This window comes from Channa argus, chromosome 22, assembly GCF_033026475.1.
Source record: "Channa argus isolate prfri chromosome 22, Channa argus male v1.0, whole genome shotgun sequence".
Taxonomy (NCBI): Eukaryota; Metazoa; Chordata; class Actinopteri; order Anabantiformes; family Channidae; genus Channa; species Channa argus.
In genome coordinates this window covers 8,738,822-8,758,256 of record NC_090218.1, presented here as the reverse complement: position 1 = coordinate 8,758,256, position 19,435 = coordinate 8,738,822, and the positions used below count along the sequence as shown (strand labels likewise).

Here is a 19,435-nt window from a genome sequence, read left to right as displayed (position 1 = left end):
TCAAATATTACTCCGTGGTGCTGTATTTGCATTCACTGTAGAGTGAACATCCTTCATCTAATCTGTTGTCAGCTGAATCCTGTTATGGGTTGCTGGAGCTGATCCCAGCTGTCAAGTAATTAATAGGTGTCGTCTATCCTATACTGTAAATGCAGTAGAGTAACAAGTACATTATCTTCTTGTGCAATATAATAGAGACTAAGCTTAGAATATATGTAATATTTAAGTTAACAATTTTGAGCTACTCACATTTAAGTACAGAATACCATTTAATGTACTCCATTACATTCCAACACGGAACAGAAATAATATAACACCAGGATTCCTTCTGCATTAAGATGGCATCAGTACATAAGTAGTTGAGTGGCAAATGAACTTCACTCTATTTCTGTAAAACACTGGCTTAGTTGTTTTTGTTTTTTCAGACACACACACACACACAGTACAGGTAATACTACAGCCTAAATGGAATTTGTACATGCTCACGTCAGGTTCCTTTTGGTGCCTGCTGAGACGGAGTGAGTTAGTTTGGAGGCTAAAAGTGGTTCAAAGTTGATGCCAGGGTTTGGAGCAGTTGTTCCTTGGCTAAGTTCACTGTCAGATGTCTTTGTACAAAGTTTAAGACCTCGTTACTCTTCTTGCCAAGCTTATTACCCCGCCCCCCCAAAAAGTTTTCAAAGTAATTAACCATAAGCAATAAGCAACGCATAATTGTGGAAAGTGGTCTTATATTATTAGAGCTTGGAATGGGCAAGTATTACCATGCCAAACCTTGGGGAAAGAGTGAATTCTATGTCTGCATATATTACACAAATATTAAATGCTAGATTTAATATAAGTTATCAAAATGGTACCTTTGATGAAACTGTCCATGATTTTGAGGTGATAAGTGAACTCGACATGAGGTGTTATGAGGTGTACTGCGTACTGTTCACCGAGTATAGTCTACATTAAGAGCTGTTTGCCGTTTTGGGAAGACTTTGCGACTATTAAGATAATTATAAGAAAACACTTCTTAATATGAGTATGCACAAGCATAAATCATTGTTTAATAGTTTCAGGCAAATCAAGTGATTATGGTGAATATGATTAATGAGGTTTCAAAGCTTAAAAGCATGGATGTAAAACTGTAATTTGTAATAGCACAAAGCCACTGGCAGTATAGCAGGGACTGATTGTCTTGGCTCATACATTGTTTGCTTGAGCTTATCCGTCCAATTTAAATTCAAATTACATTATTGCTATTATAAAGGCCAGCACATGAAGTCATAATGACTGAAAAATCATCCTGAAGATGCCCTGTAATGGAGAGGTTTTCTTTTTTCTAACGGCATTTATGGAGGGCGGAAGCTTTGGGGAAAGACAAGAATGTTAACTGGTTCCCGTTGGTGTATTTAGTGCAAAACTAAGCTGTCAGATGGCTCTATTTCGATGGCAATGCAGTAAGTGATGTTGGCACAACGCAGTGAGTCAGTAATGCATACAACCAGCATGTTAAAATGTGATGTGATGTTTAAAAAAAAACAAAAAAAAACAGTTTGTATATTCTGCAGTAATTTTTGAGTGGGGATGATAAACGTACTTCTTTGTTGCTTTTCACGCCACAGACAATTTCTCAGTTATGGGGGAAAAAAAAAAAAAAGAATAATCAGGCCACTCTGAGGCACTAAGTTCATAAAGGATGTTCTAGGTTTTAAGGCAAACTGTTCATGCCCATTACAATATTTTTATTTCTGTAAAGCACATCCAGTATCCTGCAGCAGCCATGGAGAGAGAGACTAGAATGGTAAAAGCTAAAATGGCTGCACTTGAATGTTGTTTCACTGAAAGGGATATTTATATGGTACAAGATATACTGAGAACAACTGGCAAATACTACCCATCTATCGGCTTCTGATTGCTTGTCTTGAAAAAACGTAATCACCTATTAGGTAATTTGTTACATACATTTTTAACCATACACATACACAAATGAATATTGAACAGTTCCTCTTCCAACCAACCAAGTTTATACCGAACTGCAGCTCATCTGTCCTTTTTGCAAACAAGTCGAGCCATCAGCGTTGAGACTGTTTGGTGAGAATAGGTTCTGTTACAGGGCCAAAATGATTACAACATCAAATAAGACCTGGGAAAAAAAGGTGGTATGTAAAAAAAAAAAATATGGGGAGAAAACAGAGCGAGAGCTGAAATTTAGAACTTGGAGCTTGTTTAATGAGTGTGACTCGCATCTCTCCTTACTGTGCGAAAAGGAAATAATGAGGCCATTTTTAGACAAGGTAAACTGAGAAAGCAGGAAGTTGTGAATGTGTTGGCATGGTATTCTATTTTATGATGTAATGGAAATAAACTGACTAATGGAATTTGTGGCCCTAACATTAGGAGGAAACTATTAAAACAAAGAAAACAAGGAAGTTTGTTTAGGGGCATGCAATAGGATTTGACGCTAGATCTTTCATAGAAGATGGCGTAATAAAGTGTTATTTTTGTAGATGGTAGACATGGCGGAAACATTTTACACACCTTTACATAGCAACCCTAGGCAGAGTATTGTTCCAGCATAGCGGCTGGTAGGGGGCTCAAAGTGGGGCCCATAGTTTTGTTTGCACCACAGCCTCTCAGCAGGTTAATGTGGCCCTGATCATAGCGTGTAGCACCATCATATGCTTTAATCACACATTTAAACGTGTTTATCTAACCTTTCCACTAAACTTCAAATAATGTTGAGGAAAACAGTTTGGGCAGCTTTTCGCTACCTGTCACAAATCCTATAAACGGCCCTGCTCTTAATAATTTGAGAGCCAGTAGTGTGTCTGAGAGAGGGATAATCATCTGTCCCTGTCACAGTAAACACAATGTTAACAACAAGGCAATCAAACTCTGTAGACTCCTGTCTGGGTGATGTGTTGCCGCAGTTACTCACCATCACAATGCTGTGTTTTTTTTTTTTTTCCCCACCGTGACATCATCTTTCCACCCACTGCAGGGCAAAAATAGCTGCAGGAGCCTGTGGAGGCAAAATGCAAAGCCATGGTAACTAGTTAATCACCCACATATAGCCCCCAGTCATGGCTCAGAAAGTTGGGAGTTAATACTGTGTGTAAGTATTGTTGACCCTAACAACCAGCCGTAGCCTTGGTCATTAGCAAAGCTCCTGTCTCTCTCAAAAACACATGCACCCCAGCGTCCGCTGTCACCTCTGATATAGACGAGCTCAGTAAGACACCCTGTCAGCAGCTCTGCAGTGAGTCTGGCTTGTCTTCCTTCATTGGATGGCCAGCATGTGCCCCAGGTCTCTCCTGCCCGTCCACGTCCACACCAATTTACAGTCTGGCTTCCAGCGGAATAATATTTTCATGTGACAGTTTTGTTTTTTGTTGTGTCGGCAATTCTGAATTACTATATTTCATTACCATGAACTCTTCTGGCCAGGATGTGCAGTATTGACGATATAGTTTTTGTTTTGACAATACTGACAAAATGTAAAATCTTTAGCTGTTTTGTGTGACAGTTTGGCTACATGAGTTTAATAATTTAGACAGAGCTGTTTGTTCATATTGAAATATTTTAGTCAGAGTGCATCTTGTGGTCTGTTGTCACTTTTTTGAAGCGTGATTTTGCTACAGTTTGCAGATTGTTGTTGTGGTGTTTTTTTTTTTGGTTTTTTGGGGTTCGGGCCAGTCGATGATAACTGAACTTTCCATGTTCTCCACACTTGGGTGTAGTTAGTTTGGGAAATGTTGGTTGCCAAGCCATTTTTACCTGCAATCAATTTCCAACATTTGCGTTTGCAAAATACCGCCAAGCAATTAAATGTCACGAGGTAAAATGTGGGGCTGGTGTCTCCTGGGGCTGTTTGGTAACCAAGTCTTAAGTCAGGTATTTTTAGGTAGCTACAGTAAAAGAAGAACCTCTGTTGCAACCCAGAAGTAAACTGAAAAGATCAAACCGCCAGCGACACTTGCAGATTATGTCTTGGAATACTTGCCTGCTGAGTGGCTGATGGTGCTTTTTGGTCTGATTGTGGAGAACACTATATTTGTCAGACATGCAGAATCTCATCCCTCACATGGTTTTCTTTTATGATATAAGCCATTTCAATTGCCTTTGTGCGAACTTGGGAAGATGATTGGCCAAAAACCACACACCAATGTAAATATTTCTGACCGTCCATCATACAGTATATATGTCTGTATAAGACTGATTTTTTTTTTTTTTTTTCCTCTGTGCTTTTAACAGGCCAAAACGGGGTTGGTCATAAAACAAAAAAAATTGCTTGACAATCTGCACGTGTTGCCGCAGTTTGGTCGTTACAGTTTGGGCAGCTACAGCAAACTCACTTGTGGTTAGGAGAGTCACTCTGTCGGTAGCCTGTTCTTCTGCCCATTCTTCTTTTGCAAAGATAGCGATGTACACAATGTCAGCTTGCAAACCCTTAAAACACTTCCGTGTTATATTATGTGTATTACACACCCCTTATACTGTACAGCTGCATCACTCCTTACAGGTTTAATACTATTGTCAAATACTGGATGTTATTTGTATTTAATAGTAATAAAACATCAGTATTTGTATTTACACTACAGTATAGGTTCAATACTGGAAGAATGATGTTTAATTTTCTCTGTCTACAGTGTGTGTGTGTGTGTGTGTGTGTGTGTCTAATTCTGTTAAGACACAGACACAGCACACTTAACAACAAAGCAACGCTGTGTTTTGATGAATGACCGTCCCTGCCAAGTTTTTATTGCTTTCTGTAGATTACATCAGTTTGGAGTAAATGGCTTTTGCCAGGGAAATGTGTGATCCTAATAAAAATACTTCCAACCATATCTTAATACGAGCAATAGTTTTGAGTTGTCGTCTTGCATAGCTGATTCTTCCCACAGCTGTTGTCAGGATTTTTCATTCATGAGTTGTAAACACAAAGGAAGAGGCTGAATTGATAGCAATGTGGATATTACAGTAAGATAGATAGGATTGGAGGAATTTGAACTTTTGTTAAATTGGATGACAAAGCATTAACAAAAAGCACAACAGTCTTAAGACAAATGTTCCTGCTACGGGAAACATTTGCACGTGAAGTTGAGGTGATGATTATTAAAGAGCAAGGACTGAAGCAGGTTATCGAATCACTGACCGTAGGAATTGTTGCTTGGAGCTTGCAGACACTTGACGATCACACAAAGCTGTGTGATCATAGCATCGCATCTGACAGCTTCTTTATATTCACTGTTGATCCACAGGAGGAAACTGGCTTTAGGGGAAACGGCCATTAAAAAGAGAGCTGTCTGTCTGTAGAGCTTGTGAAGATAAAGTGCGAACGGTCTTGTGAACACGCCCACATCTGGTGGCGTTGACAGATGGGAAGCTTTAGCTAAGGTTAGTCCGAGGGCTCCCATTAGGCGGCACACAGTCACGAAAGGCTCGGGTGATTTGATACCCCATCTGCAGTCTTATGAGACATACACAGGATCCTTCAGTCCACACTCAAACATGCGTGTGTACGGGTGTTGAAAAAAAACATCCACCATGTGTGCAGCTCATTATAAGTTTACAGTAATCCTGCCAAAATCCATTTCTCTACTAAGATAAACAAAATGTATATTTGTATCTAATCTTAAGATACATTTAAAGTGGTGAGAATCATGGTTTGTCATTTTTCACACTGCAACATGTTGCAGTGTGCAGGTTGTAACATCTGTGTTTGTTCTTGCATCAAGCCCAAGATTTATAAAATGGTGACTTCAAACCTCTGAGTGGATTTCAAGAGGCTCTGCACCGAAACCATGCAACAAGTTGGTCCTGCACAAGGGTCCAAAACAACAATTTCTAGTCCTTAGATTCATTTTAAGTCCAAGTAGTTGGGTCTGAGGATCTGAGGCCCAGCTACTGTAGCTTTTGTTACTTGTTGACACTCAGTGTTCGAGCCCCACAAGACAAAGCAGTTACAGTAGCTGAGACGGTTTTCATTTTTGACTTAAAGAAAAATGTAGGGTTTATATTTTTAACAGTAAACCATATCGAGGAAATATTTTAAAATCTATACCAAAGAGGGCCTCATTCAGGTTTTCAGCTGTGCACATTAGTATTCGGTTCAATGGAGATTAGCTATGGAATTTGGTGTAGAGGACAAACACTACTACTAGCAATGGCAGAGTAGAGAGGGACATCTCCACAAGCAGCTTTGTCCAAATAATTTAACATTAAAAAAAATAAAATGTCCAAATAATTTAACATTTAAAAAAATAAAATGTCCATATAATTTAACATTTAAAAAAATAAAAATAAAGCCCCCCCCCTTTTTTTTTTTGTAAAGGAATTAAAAGTAACCTGACATTGGTGACACCTAGTGGTGGAAATACACATAACTACTTACCTGTTCATTCCCACCCATCCCACACACCCAGATTCCATCTTTTTTATTTTTTTATTTTTACAAACACCATATCAGTATATTTTGATAAAAAGCCAAAATCAAGATTTACAAACTTTAAATTTGACACAATAATTTAAAAAACTCAGTTGTTTCAAATATTTATACAGTTGTGTTTATCTGGGACGTCAACCCAATATTGGTACAAAACCCCAGCTAAGCACTGAAGCCAACAAGGACCCTGGAAACCATTTTCTTCTAAATGAAATGAGGAAGTCATTAACAAACTGATGCATTACTACTGAGCTGTAATGGCAGGCGGTCCGATGCTGATGCATCAGCATGCCAGGATGGAGGGCATCGGTCGATAACACCTCTCCGTCTTCCTGGCAAGTGCTGTGGCCTATGATGAAACTAGCAAACAGATAAAGGAGGCGAATGGCCAGTGTGTCTTACACCAGCTGACCTCACCCCTGTGGTGGAAAGCCCATTATCATTAAGAGTCTGAGGAAATGTGAAGGAGTCTTTGTGCTGCTGACCAAGCTGGAATAAGTGTATTAACTGGCAGTTTCTCAGCTGTCAGGAGCCCTGGTTTTGTGCCCCTGTTAATGTAATGTTAATAAAAAACAAAATAGCTGGCTGCAGGGCCCCTGAGAGCAGCTTTCCTGAGTATCCTTTGCTCCTACAAACCAAGGCAACGAACTGCAATATCCCATGCACCTGCCTGCATCTGCAAAAAAAAAAAAAAAAAAAAAAAGCTGTGCAGCGGGGGTTATTGGACTCGGTTTATTTAATGATGCTGTCAATGGCTGGGTGAACAGAGGCACATGCTAGGATAAATCACAAAGACTTGGTCCCTGTCCAGAAACTATGAGAACTCACTCACAGTGCACGTGTTCGCAGACATAATAAACAGCAGCTCGTCTTTCTCTCTCTCCCTGTCTCTCATTAGCCCACGAATACACAGATGTTGGTTGTTTTTCAGTGAGCTGCATTATGTGTTGTGCGCCCTTTCTCATGAGGAAAATTATTAGCCAGCTGTTCATTCCCCAGCCGCAGAGAGTATTCTATGTCCTAGGGGTGCCTAAACACACACGAGGGCTCACGCGCACGCACACACACACACACACACACTTGAGATACGAGGCTGACAGAGAATGGGTTTGTGCCCTGCAGGTTACAAGCCATACCGAGAACCCAGGACAGCCTGATGTTACTCAATTAGCAGACAACAGACTGAGCTAGAGGCCAGCAGTGACGTGCCATTAAACTCACACAAATAGACAGACGGGCACATAGGTAGACAGCTAAAGACGACAGTAACTATTGGCAAGCAGTGCTGCATGGCCAGGCGTGTGTGTGTGTGTGTTGAGATTGTTCATTTACATGCCAGTCTCTCTGCTTGGTCCTAGCTCAGTTTACTCTTGTAAGGATTTTCAAAGCACATTTGCAAGTGTGTGTGTGTAGTGCAAGAGGATGCACGAATGTGTATCTGTTTATACATGTGTGCTTCGCTCGCATTATAAAAACAGTCAGGCCAGATGATCTTTATTGTCAGGGTGGGCTCTCTCTGGGCTCGGCTAACCTTAACCCCTCGACACTGAACATCTGCTGGGGTCGGGCCGTCAGCCCAGGGATGGCTTATCATCAGCTGGAAGCTGGTGTTCATGTTCCAGCTAACTACAGGGAGGACATGAGGTTTTGTGTGTGTATCCAAGCAAGACCTGCTCCGCCGCTCTGAATCATTCAGTTTCATTTTAGATCTGGAGTTGCCTTTGGGCAAACAAGCTGTGAAGATTTTGACTATACACAACATTAAATATTGATCACTCTGTGATTAAAAGCTTTTTTTTTTTGTTTTTTTTTACGCTTTGTGTTTTTGTTGACGGCGTCCATTGACCACAGTAGCCGTTACTTTCAAATTGTTTGTGTATTTATTTATTTTTAATCTCCGATGTTTTAACCATTGCACAAGCGCTCACTCTTTTGTGTCCTGTCACTTACCTCCCTCCAGGAGACTACGTGGTGCTGACTGTCTTCTTTGACCTGAGCAGGAGAATGGGCTACTTCACCATACAGACTTACATCCCATGCACCCTGATTGTTGTCCTCTCCTGGGTGTCATTCTGGATCAACAAGGACGCAGTACCTGCCAGGACATCATTAGGTAAAAATAGTTATTTTCTGACACAAGATGCAATTGCTGTATTCATGTTATGGGTTTCGTTAGGTTTACTACTTCATGCTCCACATCTGTATTATTTAATTTCTCATCAAGCTTTAGCTCATTTTAATGATCAGTCCACCTAGTTGTGCTGGTGTGTGTGTTCATTACACATTCTGGCCTTAATTACTCCCTGCTGTGAAACACACCAAAATCCCTGTGGTGGTCACGCAACACCTCGTATTGGAAAGCAGTGTTCTTAGGCTTCCTCTTGCCTCCCGTTCCCTTCTTTCCATTTGCCTGCTCCTTCACCGTCGTATCTCCAGCCCTCCCCCCCCCCCCCCCCCCCCGAGATGGGGCAGCTGCTTAGGAATCTAGTCCATCTTGATTAGAAGAGCCTTTCCTGGCACATATGTTTTCATGAATGCCTTAATGAGGCCTTAATTATGCAGTGCAGCAGGGTAGAGATGCAGCCTCAGCACAATAATAATGCACGTGGCCTCTTCTCCGAATGCTAAAAAGGGACAGTGATTCGGGGGGGGTCAGGAAAATTTGTTAGCTTTTGAACTTACCCTTGGTTTCCAGTGTGCATCCTCCTTGGTCAGCTTTTTTTTTTTTTTTTTTTTGCTCCCTTGAAGTTTTAAATTCTGACCTCAACGGGTCAGAAGCACGTTACATATGATGTGTTCGCTAACGAGCAAAACTGTCCGTCACATTACACTTTGTCATCAATCGCTCTAAAAACAATTCAGACAGGATTCACCTCTGAAACAATACCACTATTAATTCTCAGCTCATATTGTACCAAGAGTCAAAATGTCTTCATTTCCTTTTTGAAAGATGAGGCAGGAGGTACAGAAAGCCAGGTGGTTAGAAAGCGGATTAATGCAGATGACATAATTCTTAATCCTTCCGTGCCATCCGGAAATATATCAATTCCTACTACATAATACTGCGGAGTTAATCTTGACGCAGACGGGTGTCTTTTAGCCTGCATTAAATCTTCCTAATACAAGGCACGCCCTAGATCTGTTTAGAGGTAAGAGGCGGTCTTGTTAAGTTGATTGTTTGCTGTTTGGGGCTTGTCATAATCTGTTGTGTAAGTTTCTTCCCAAACCCACTTCCTCCTCATGTGCCCTCGCTCTGCCTTCATCCTGAAGACAGGCAGGGCAAGAAGAGTGGGTAAAGGTGGGAGAAGGATCTACCACATGTGACTTATCAAACCCTCTATTATACTTAGTACATTGGCTTCTTGACTTGTTATTACTTGAACACTGAAACATTTACATGCACGCGTTCCTGAAGTTACAATGTATGAGCACTTACTGTACATGATTTAAATATTTATTAACTCATAGAAGCTTGTAACCAATCTGTGAAAATAATTACGATTGCATATCGAAAATGAATTTGGCTACTATGTTGAGCTGAATATTATCTTTAGTAACACATGAGGTCTTGTTTCTTTTTAGCTGTAGGATTCAAAATAAAACCTCAACTTCAAGACAGTTTTGGGAACCGTGTACTACTAAGTATTTAAGCACAAGTACAACGTGTGTTACCGATGAAACTGTTGTGCTTAATTTATAATATAATAATGTACATTGTTGCAAGCCTATAGATACCAATAGATAAGATGCACGTTATGACATCCATATATTATTCCAGGTCTCGTTTTCCAACTAACCCTTTACTGCCCACCGTCGAATGACTTAACACATCGGATATAAGCAGTACTAATACACCACACCTCACATATACTGTTAAAAGGAAAAGTCCTGCACTGACCATGCGAAAGTATCTGTTCAGATAATAGGAATCAGTGTAGAAAAATGCCCCTTTCCCCCTTTTGAACTATATCGTATCATTATTGTGTGTGCATTGATGTCAAAACCGGGTCGGGGTGGAGCTCTTTTGAACTCTTGTATCCACCTGCAGCTAATGATTATATTCGTTATTGATTATTCAGATATTTTCTCCAATCATCAAGAGATCGTTTGGTTTGTACTAATTCTGATAATAGTGAGAAATGCAGTGCTGCAGTGCTCAAAACGATAATAAAAATATCTTCCGATTAACTGTATTTTACGCGCCAGCCTGACTGATGAGCAGGGAAAGTTCGTGTTTACAATGTTTAAACATGTTTTATCTTTAGGAACAGGAAAGTTGGGACCCGTACATTGATCTGTTTGGAGGGATGGTCATCTGGAAGATGGGCAAACATGTTTGATGTGTTACTTCTTTGGCAGAAGTCTCTTCTGCATCCAGCATCCAGCTCATCAGACATTTCCTTCTTATTATTGCGATTAAATTGAAAGTCAAGATTGATAACGACTCGCAAATCTCCAGCCTGAGTTTAGTCTGAAGTCTGTGAGAATAAGTCTCAGGTGAAGTCTCCGTGTGTGCAGCTTAAGTGTCACTTAAGTCCAACTCGGGGACTCGAGTCCCCACGTCTGGACGGGGGTGTAAAATCTACAGGGCTGCTGATACGCTCAATGGGCCTCCGTCAGGAGAGAACACGGATGCATGACTAGCAAAAGGGCCTCATCACCTGACTGTGGGGACAACTTAGAGCTCACTTGCTGGTCATTACATTTGCTAAATGTATTTGTTCTGTGTGCAGCAGGGGCCAGTCTCCCCTCCTGCCCCCCTTTCGCCGCCAAGTCCCTCTAAGACCTCACTTAAAATTTTATGGAAAAGCATAATGTGATTATTACATGTCTCGATTTGGAGCAGATCTAATTTCCCCGGTTTTCTCCAATCTCTGTGCAGGCATCACCACTGTGCTGACTATGACAACACTAAGTACTATTGCCAGAAAATCCCTTCCAAAGGTTTCTTACGTGACGGCCATGGACCTGTTTGTGTCCGTCTGCTTCATCTTCGTCTTCGCCGCACTCATAGAGTATGGAACACTGCACTACTTTGTCAGCAACAGGAAACCCTCTGCTAAAAAGGACAAGAAGAAGAAAAACCCGGTGAGTGTCTTTCTGAAACTCACTGAAGTGAACACTTTATTATTACTTGAGGTCTACAGTTATGACCTAGAAAGTGTGTTCAATTTACTGTAAGAACTGTAGCCACAAACAGTATTGTTCAAATTTTATGTACTACATGAGTGTCCACGTATCCTCTGTTCATCCTGCACTGACCCTCCCCGTTAGAAAACAGCGATACCGTAGAGCCATACAAGAGAGTTACGAGAGCTTAAAAACTCGAGATCACGGCAGCTCGTTCGACGTCCGAAGGGTTGTTACCAGACGTACTTTGAGCACTTACAGAGCTGAGCCAGTTTACCCTCAACAGTAGACGAGCACTTCTGTCTGGTCAGCTACGGCAGAGTTGACCCATGGTTTGAAACAAGTCGTCCAAATCTATCAGTTAAAGTCTTCTTAGTCATGTCCCTTTTTTTCTTTTGTTAAAGCGTTGTATGGAGGTCATTGAAATCCCTTTTTATAGATTCATGTATGTTTTTGGACTCATTTCACAAGATTTGAAAGACATTCATTGTTAATCTTAAAGTAAAATGTGCTTGGGTGAACAAGGATTCAAGTGGAACTTTAGGGAAAGTGGGGCACTCTGGTTTCAGGCTCGGTGACTAAGGTTTTGCACATGGTCTAACTCTCGTGGACGCATAAATGAATAATGAAGGGAAAGGTCTGCCATCTCAGAGGGGCTTTTCTAGCTTCTCTGCATGACTTGCCAAAATGAAAGGAGCAGGATATACTATGCAAAAAAAAAAAAAAAAAAAGGTCTTTGATTCAAATTCATTTGATGTTCATGGATTGTTAACACAATAGGAAATCGAAGAACTATAAAGGACTCAAAAGCGTGTATTACTTGTAAGGCGTTTCAGTAGCGTCCTGTCCGTTTAAAGATTTAAGGTCTTGCTGCTGAGATGAGAAGTTCAAAGTCGCATCATCCTTAGTCGTCCAAAACAAAGCATTTTAGTTCTAGTCCAAACATTTGCGACAAACTTTGGAAAACTGTCAAGTAAGATTTTCGATCTGATTTTAGGCAAAATGATTCAAATTAAAACCAGCAATATTCTAATTGAATGATCTCACTGGAACTTTAGATGTGAGGCTCAGTCAAGTTAGCTGGCTTGGCTAATTGCTTTCACACAGAATGTAGTATCCATGATAGGACATAATTGCTAACATGGTATTTTCCTCTCCATGTATGTTGTCCACACCTCTAGTGTCATGGTGTTAAAGTAAATCCAGGCTGTTAGTTTGCTGAATCACAGGAAGTGAAATGTGCAGTGCAGTTATGCGATGAAATTCGGACGATGTCTTTTATATTCATCTGATATGTAAGAGATGTTTCTTCCAAGTATTTGATTTGAGGATTGCTTAACCTTTTTAGTTCTGCAGTAATATTTGTTCCTGAGATGCTGGTGTAAGAAGCATGTGAGATACCTATATCCCACCATGCATTTCCCCTATGTGTCTGTTTGTAACATGGATGTCTCTCTACAGTATATTTCTTCTTTCTTTCCATTTTGATCTAGCCAGTAATTGTAATTTTCACACATTATCTTTGTGTGTTTGTGTTCATTTTTCCTTTTCTATTGTTCTCTGTTTACATGTACTTTTTTTGTTACTCTCTTTCAATTCTACATATACTTTGTTTCCTGTCTGGACAAAAGCTCCTCCGGCTCTTTTCCTCAAAGGTATATTGCCTGTGTCTGACTGCATGTGTCTGCTGCATTTTGGCTCTTTGAGCCTCAGCACCTCACTGCTTTTCTGTCTGTTCTACAACAGATGTGCCTCTCACTGTTCCCCCTGATTTACCTGCATTTGTACTGTACTCCTCCTCAGTTACTAAATAAATATCGTACATAGCTTTTAAAAAAAAAAGGGTGGGGGGGCGCTCTGCAGTGCACAGTGCGGAGGCAGCCAGCCAGACATACTCATTCAAATAAGCATCCCACAAACCCCATGTCCAGAAGAATGTAATAGTCCAGGTCCAGTTTGGACACATTCTGGCTCCCTCTGTCCTGTTTTACTCTTTGTCGTCGTCGTTGTTGTTGTTGTCGTAGCCAACGTGAACTAGCAGCCACTGCAACAGCTTCCTTTCCCCCTTCTGCCAGTAAATCTATACATGTGTGTTTGTTGGGCTTCTCGACCTGACGCTCCCTGCGGAGTCAGCAGAGCCTTAACAGACTGAAGCAGACAACCCTTGCACTGTGTTAAGGTCCATTTAAAAGATTAGAATGCTAATCTTTAAACACTCCCAACAACATCCAGGGTGGGTGGAAACCAGCAACTGTCTCAATTTACCATTTAACACACGAGCCAAGACGAGGTAATTTGCTTTTCTATAGAGAGGTCCACATCGAAATAAATTGGAGACGTCGCCTGGATGTATAATCCTCAATGCATTGCTGAAAAATCCAGCTAAAGTATGGAAACACTAACATATATCCAGATTAAACCATAAAGAACCAAGGGATCCTCCATTACTGACCCTGAGTTCCACATTTTGCCTTCTCTGAGAGGTTGTCTACTTTCAGCCAGTTAAAGTTGCCAATGCTACTGTGTTGTTCCTGGTCCTTTTTTTTTTTTTTTTGCTAACACCGTCTCGGCACAGCCCGGCTTGACCAAGCCACGCGGCAGGATGCTGTTTAATGCTCCTTCTGCTTCAGCTTCCACTGCGCTTCCTCCAGTGCAGCCAAATCCCCTTTGAGAATGGAGTCATAACCTGCTCTGCTAATCCCCCTGATTAACTCAACATATTGTCCATTAAAGAGGACACAAATGCTGAAACTAACCCATATGTTGCCGTTTTCATTTTTGTGGTTATGTATCGTTTTCAAAGGGACAAGCAGGTTTGCGCACTAATGCTGGGCGAGATGAGAAGTTGTACGGGAACATACTTTTCAATCCCATTTAAGTGTCGTACGCTTGTTTGAGGCTGCATGCTTTTAGCAGATAATGTCATCAAACTAAAACTGCAACCAACTTTCTCTTGGTGGCAAGCATGTCTGTTTTCAATACTCACAGTCTCTCATGGCTGCTATATTTCAGTCACAAACTAGAACAGCGGTCCTCAATCCTGGTCCTCACGAACCCGAACCACCATTCCAAAAGCATAAGCATACTCTTCAAAATATCATTAGAGTGCTAGTGCAAACGTTTCTAGATCATTACGCCTAAGTTACAAAGACAAACCTAAAGAACTAACTAAACACTGGCGCTGTGCATGCTAACTTTGAAGCATGCTCAACTCACTGTATTTCTAATCATGAGCTTGACACATTAGGTCAAGGAATCTTGCATTTCAAGCAAGGGTGGGGGGGGTGGGCGGCTGACATTTACTCTACCAGAACAGCCAGAATTCTAGTTTGTGCAAAGTTGGCATGACATTCTGAGATAAAAGATGATGAAAATGGTCTGGTTTAAAACTTAAGTGTCTCCCTTAACAACGACAGGGCCACGGACTCACGGACGTCACCGTCACAAATGCACCGGCCTCCTGTTTGCACAGTTTGAAAAGGAGGTTTATTCGAACCCATTTAGTGGCCGAATGAGTGGGCTGGAGAAACACTGAGCTGCCAACACGTGCTCCTCCCTAAGCTTAGCTTTGTGATGCATCATAAGCCAGTTATTACATATTTTATTTACGTATTTCAGCAAATAATAGCTTTCAACATCCGTCCATGACCAAGTAATGACTGTCTTTGTGCTACAGAACATGTGATGCACAGACCTCTATTAGCTACAGCGTTTTTAAGTGTAGCATCATCTGAATAAAAATGGAGTGACATTGCCCAGCAGTAGCTTTATAAAGCTGCCGCTCATACCTCAGCCCTACGGTGTAATTTGCATCACAGAAGCTGCCCATTTGTCACCATGACCCTTACTAATTGCTACTATAGGTGCTGGATATGGTCTATCTGCTTTTTCTTGACCTTGAGGGTGCAAATTGCGTTTGGCTGACTAGTGACGGAAAACGAAGTGGGGGACGTAAAATTGCGGCTTAAATTAGGCCCCCTATTGTGCAAGTAAGATCCTGACTAAGGCTCCCCAAGGCTCTGGTGACTAACTGTCATTTTGTCCTGTTAAAAGCAGACACCCACGGTAGACATCCGTCCACGCTCGGCCACGGCCATTCAGATGAACAACGCCACGCACATGCAGGAGCGAGATGAGGAGTACGGCTACGAGTGTCTGGACGGGAAGGACTGCACCAGCTTCTTCTGCTGTTTCGAGGACTGCCGGTCCGGAGCCTGGCGGCACGGCAGGTTGCACATCCGCGTTGCCAAGATAGACTCGTACGCACGCATCTTCTTCCCCACCGCATTTGGTCTCTTCAACCTTGTCTATTGGGTCTCGTATCTCTATCTCTAGACCCTAACGTGTATCCAGCCTTATACACTTCATTACATTCTACATATGGTCGTGCCAGCAAGGGACAATGGAATGAGGGGACCCACTGTAACATCTAGTGACTTGGTTTAAAGCACTTCTTTTACAACCCCCATGTCAATAAAGTTGGGGAGATGTGTAAAACGTAAATGAAAACAGAATGCAAGGGTTTGCAAATCTCATCAAGCCATATTTTATTCACAATAGATCCTAAACCACGTATCACATGTTGAAACAGACATTTTAACATTTCATGGAAAAATGTGTTCAGCTGCCCACGCTATGGGCACTAATGCACCCCCATACCATCAGAGGTGCAGGCTTTGGAACCGTCCGCTCATGACAAGCTGGATGGACCCTCTCCTCTTTTGGCGTCCATGGTTTTCCCAAAAAGAATTTCGATTCTTCTGACCACAGAACACTTTTCCATTCTGCCTCAGAACACGGCAGCGATCGTGTGGCTCACATGTGGCTTCTTCTTTGCATGATCCAGCTTTAACTTACAGTTGTGAACTGCGCAGTGAACCGTGTTCACAGACACAGGATTTCTGGACGTGTTCCTGAGCCCGTGCAGTGAAGTCCAGTAGAGAATCCTGCCTGTTTTTAATGCAGACCCACCTGAGGCCCCGAAGATCACACCCATCCAGTTTTGATCTTGGGCCTTGTCCTTTGTGCACAGAGATTCCTCCTGATTCTCTGAATCTTTTGATGATATTAGATACTGTAGATGGTTGGATCTTTAAATTCTTTGCCATCTTACACAGAGGAACATTTTGCTGAAATTGTTTTGGCACAGTTTGTCTCAGATTGGTGAATCTCTGCCCACCTCAACATTTGAGAGGATCTGCCTCTCTAAAATGTTTCTTGTAGTCATGTTACTGACCTCTTGCCAATTAACTTCACTAGTCAAATGCTCCTAGCAATTACTTTTCCAGCCTTTTGTTGCCCCTCTTCCAACGTTTTTGACACGTGTTCCTGCCATCAAATTCAAAATTTGATTTCCCATGAAATGTGAAAATGTCTGTTTCAGCATCTTATATGTTGTTTATGTTCTATTATGCATGAAATATGAGATTTGCAAATCATTGCCTTTTATTTTTATTAACATCTTCACATCTTCCCAACTTTTTGGGAATTTGGGTTGTATTTCGTGATTATTTTAGTTATTTTATTAATAACCTTGACAGACATTGCAAACGACAAATTACACTGCAAATTGTAGCATTACATTTTAGTGGCATGAAGAGATTTGTGGGTGCGTTGTTACACAGATTGTGTGAGCGAATTAACAAGAATCTTAGGTTGTTTTTTTTGTTCGTCTTTGCATTGTTGCATTTACTTTGGAATTTCCTTTATATAGTGTATTTTTCTTGAATTGGATTATTTACAATTAGCTTAGTGAAACACAGTGATTCACATTCACATCACTTCATGAACACGCATCAGAAAAATCAAACCGACATTATACATGTTTTGTTTTTTTTGGTTTCTATTTTCCACCTACAGTAACGTACTAAAACACAAAATCTAAAGCACTTTAATAGAGCTCTGTTAGACAGTGATATCGAGATTCAATAATGCTACTTTTAATTTGACATGTCTTTTAACATGTTGGCACAAATAAACATTGCATTTTGTGTGGTCAGAGCGAAGAGATGCTGCTTATGGACAAGGCTCAACTGTACAGACACTGTATATATTTTACTATTACATAGTGGTTTACGTTTATTGCATGCACCTTTCAGGCCAAAAAAAATCAACGTGTTTTATGCTCTTCTATTGTTAGCTATGAAAATTGAAAAATGAGCACTGTTGATAATATCATTCCGGATTGAATTATACTTTTTTTTTTTTTTTTTAGGAAAATTGGAAAATTAAATGATAAAAATGTGCCCGGTTTATGCTCTTACATTGGGAAATTGTCTTTGCATACCAGTGGGAGGATCAGCCCAGATTTCAGGCCAGACGACCGGTTTAAATAGTTTTTCTCGCGGCCATTAGCTTACAGTATAGATGACACTGACCTCTCATCCTCTCCTCCATTTGCTGTTAAAAGCATGCGTTTATATAATGACACACTGCCGTTTTGAAGAGAAACAATACAACAGGTTCTTGTAAAAACCAATTGTTTTTTTGCCCTTTACACAGAGTGATTACTGCAGCTATTTGCAGCTTCACCATGTTTTCTGCGGTAGAACATGATTCATTCGGTCTTATTCTTTTAAAAGAGAATCGAACAAGCCCCCCAAATTTATTATTATTATTATTATTATTCAAGCTACTATTAAACCACACTTTGAGAGCTTTATTCAAGTTAAAAAACAAAAGCATCTGATTTTGTTGAGAGCAGATATTTAAGCCTCATCAATACAGTATAAATTGATTCACTGGGCAGGCGATGACAGTAAATCACACTGTTTATGTACATAAATAACAAATGGAAGAAAACACTTGTGAACCCTTGAGATTTTTTTAAAAGGGTATATATTTTGTAACTGCAGCATTGTTACAGTATATCATACAACAAGTTAGATTATCGTAATATGCTGGACTGACCATGTAGATCACAAGGGGGGGATGGGGTATTTATTTATTTATTCATCGATGGTATTTATTTAATTTATTTTATTGAATGAAATTGTATTTTATGTTCATATAGCCCCTGAAAAGAAACAAAATATGTCATTTATATCAATGATACATTTTTGTTCAATGTGTCAATGGAGCTTGAGCTTATTTATCTTGTGTTTTCTATGTTGTGGTCAATGTACACTACTCTCACAAAGGCCTGTCAAACTGTCATATCTGTTGAATTAGCAAGTTGCAACATTACCCGTGGTGCAGCTTCTGACTAGTAGACTTTCATATTTACAGGGAAGAAAAAAAAAATAGACACACACACACAAAAGAACTGTTCCCAAATCACCCGTACAAGAATATTTGCTTGTCTAAGTAATTATTTCTACATTTTACACCACCACATGGGTTGTCGTTGGTCTTAATATTTGCCATCATTAATAAAACATCAGTGATACTAACATATTATCACATATTCCCTGGAGTTTTATTTTTCTCTTTTGTATTTAATGGTAGCCCTGTTGTGTTCGAAGCTGCCACTTAGTCTACAGCAGGCTTCAGTGTGCTCTGCTCATTGTCAGCAGCAGTGTAGACTGGCCGTCATCAGTGTCCAGTAGTTTAAAGAAGAGATTAAATTTTTTTTTTTAACATATACAAAGTGCCAAACAGACACACTTCCAATACAGAATATCAAACTAAAACAAAAGCATTTGTGAATTCACAGGAATCCGTTTGCTGGAGCAAAAACAAAAAACACATTTTTAAAGTCAATAAAAAAAGTGGATAGTTTTTGGAGGAAGTGTTTTACACAAAATGTTACTTTGGACAAGTATTTAGCTGTTATGATATGGTACAGAACCAAAAGCAGAAGGAAAACGTAACATACATAACTGTTCAAACGTACAGAAAACGAACCCGTGTTATCAGTGTGAACTGGAAGACATA

At 40.5% G+C, this 19,435-nt stretch overlaps 1 protein-coding gene across 4 annotated transcripts in view; it reads left to right on the top strand.

Annotated features, from left to right (window-relative positions):
- The window catches only part of gabrg2 (gamma-aminobutyric acid type A receptor subunit gamma2), a 50,766-nt gene extending 31,808 nt beyond the window's left edge, over positions 1–18,958 (top strand). Inside the window, exons 7-10 of one of the 4 annotated variants that reach the window (XM_067491310.1) lie at positions 8,391–8,543; positions 11,313–11,518; positions 13,192–13,215; positions 15,617–18,958. In XM_067491310.1, the coding sequence (XP_067347411.1) occupies positions 8,391–8,543; positions 11,313–11,518; positions 13,192–13,215; positions 15,617–15,895 (662 nt within the window). In that variant the 3' untranslated portion in view covers positions 15,896–18,958. Of the gene's footprint in view, positions 1–8,390; positions 8,544–11,312; positions 11,519–13,191; positions 13,216–15,613 lie in introns of all 4 variants that reach the window. The other 3 variants (XM_067491309.1, XM_067491313.1, XM_067491312.1) reach the window with 3 other exon arrangements.
- The last annotated feature ends 477 nt before the right edge of the window (positions 18,959–19,435 follow it).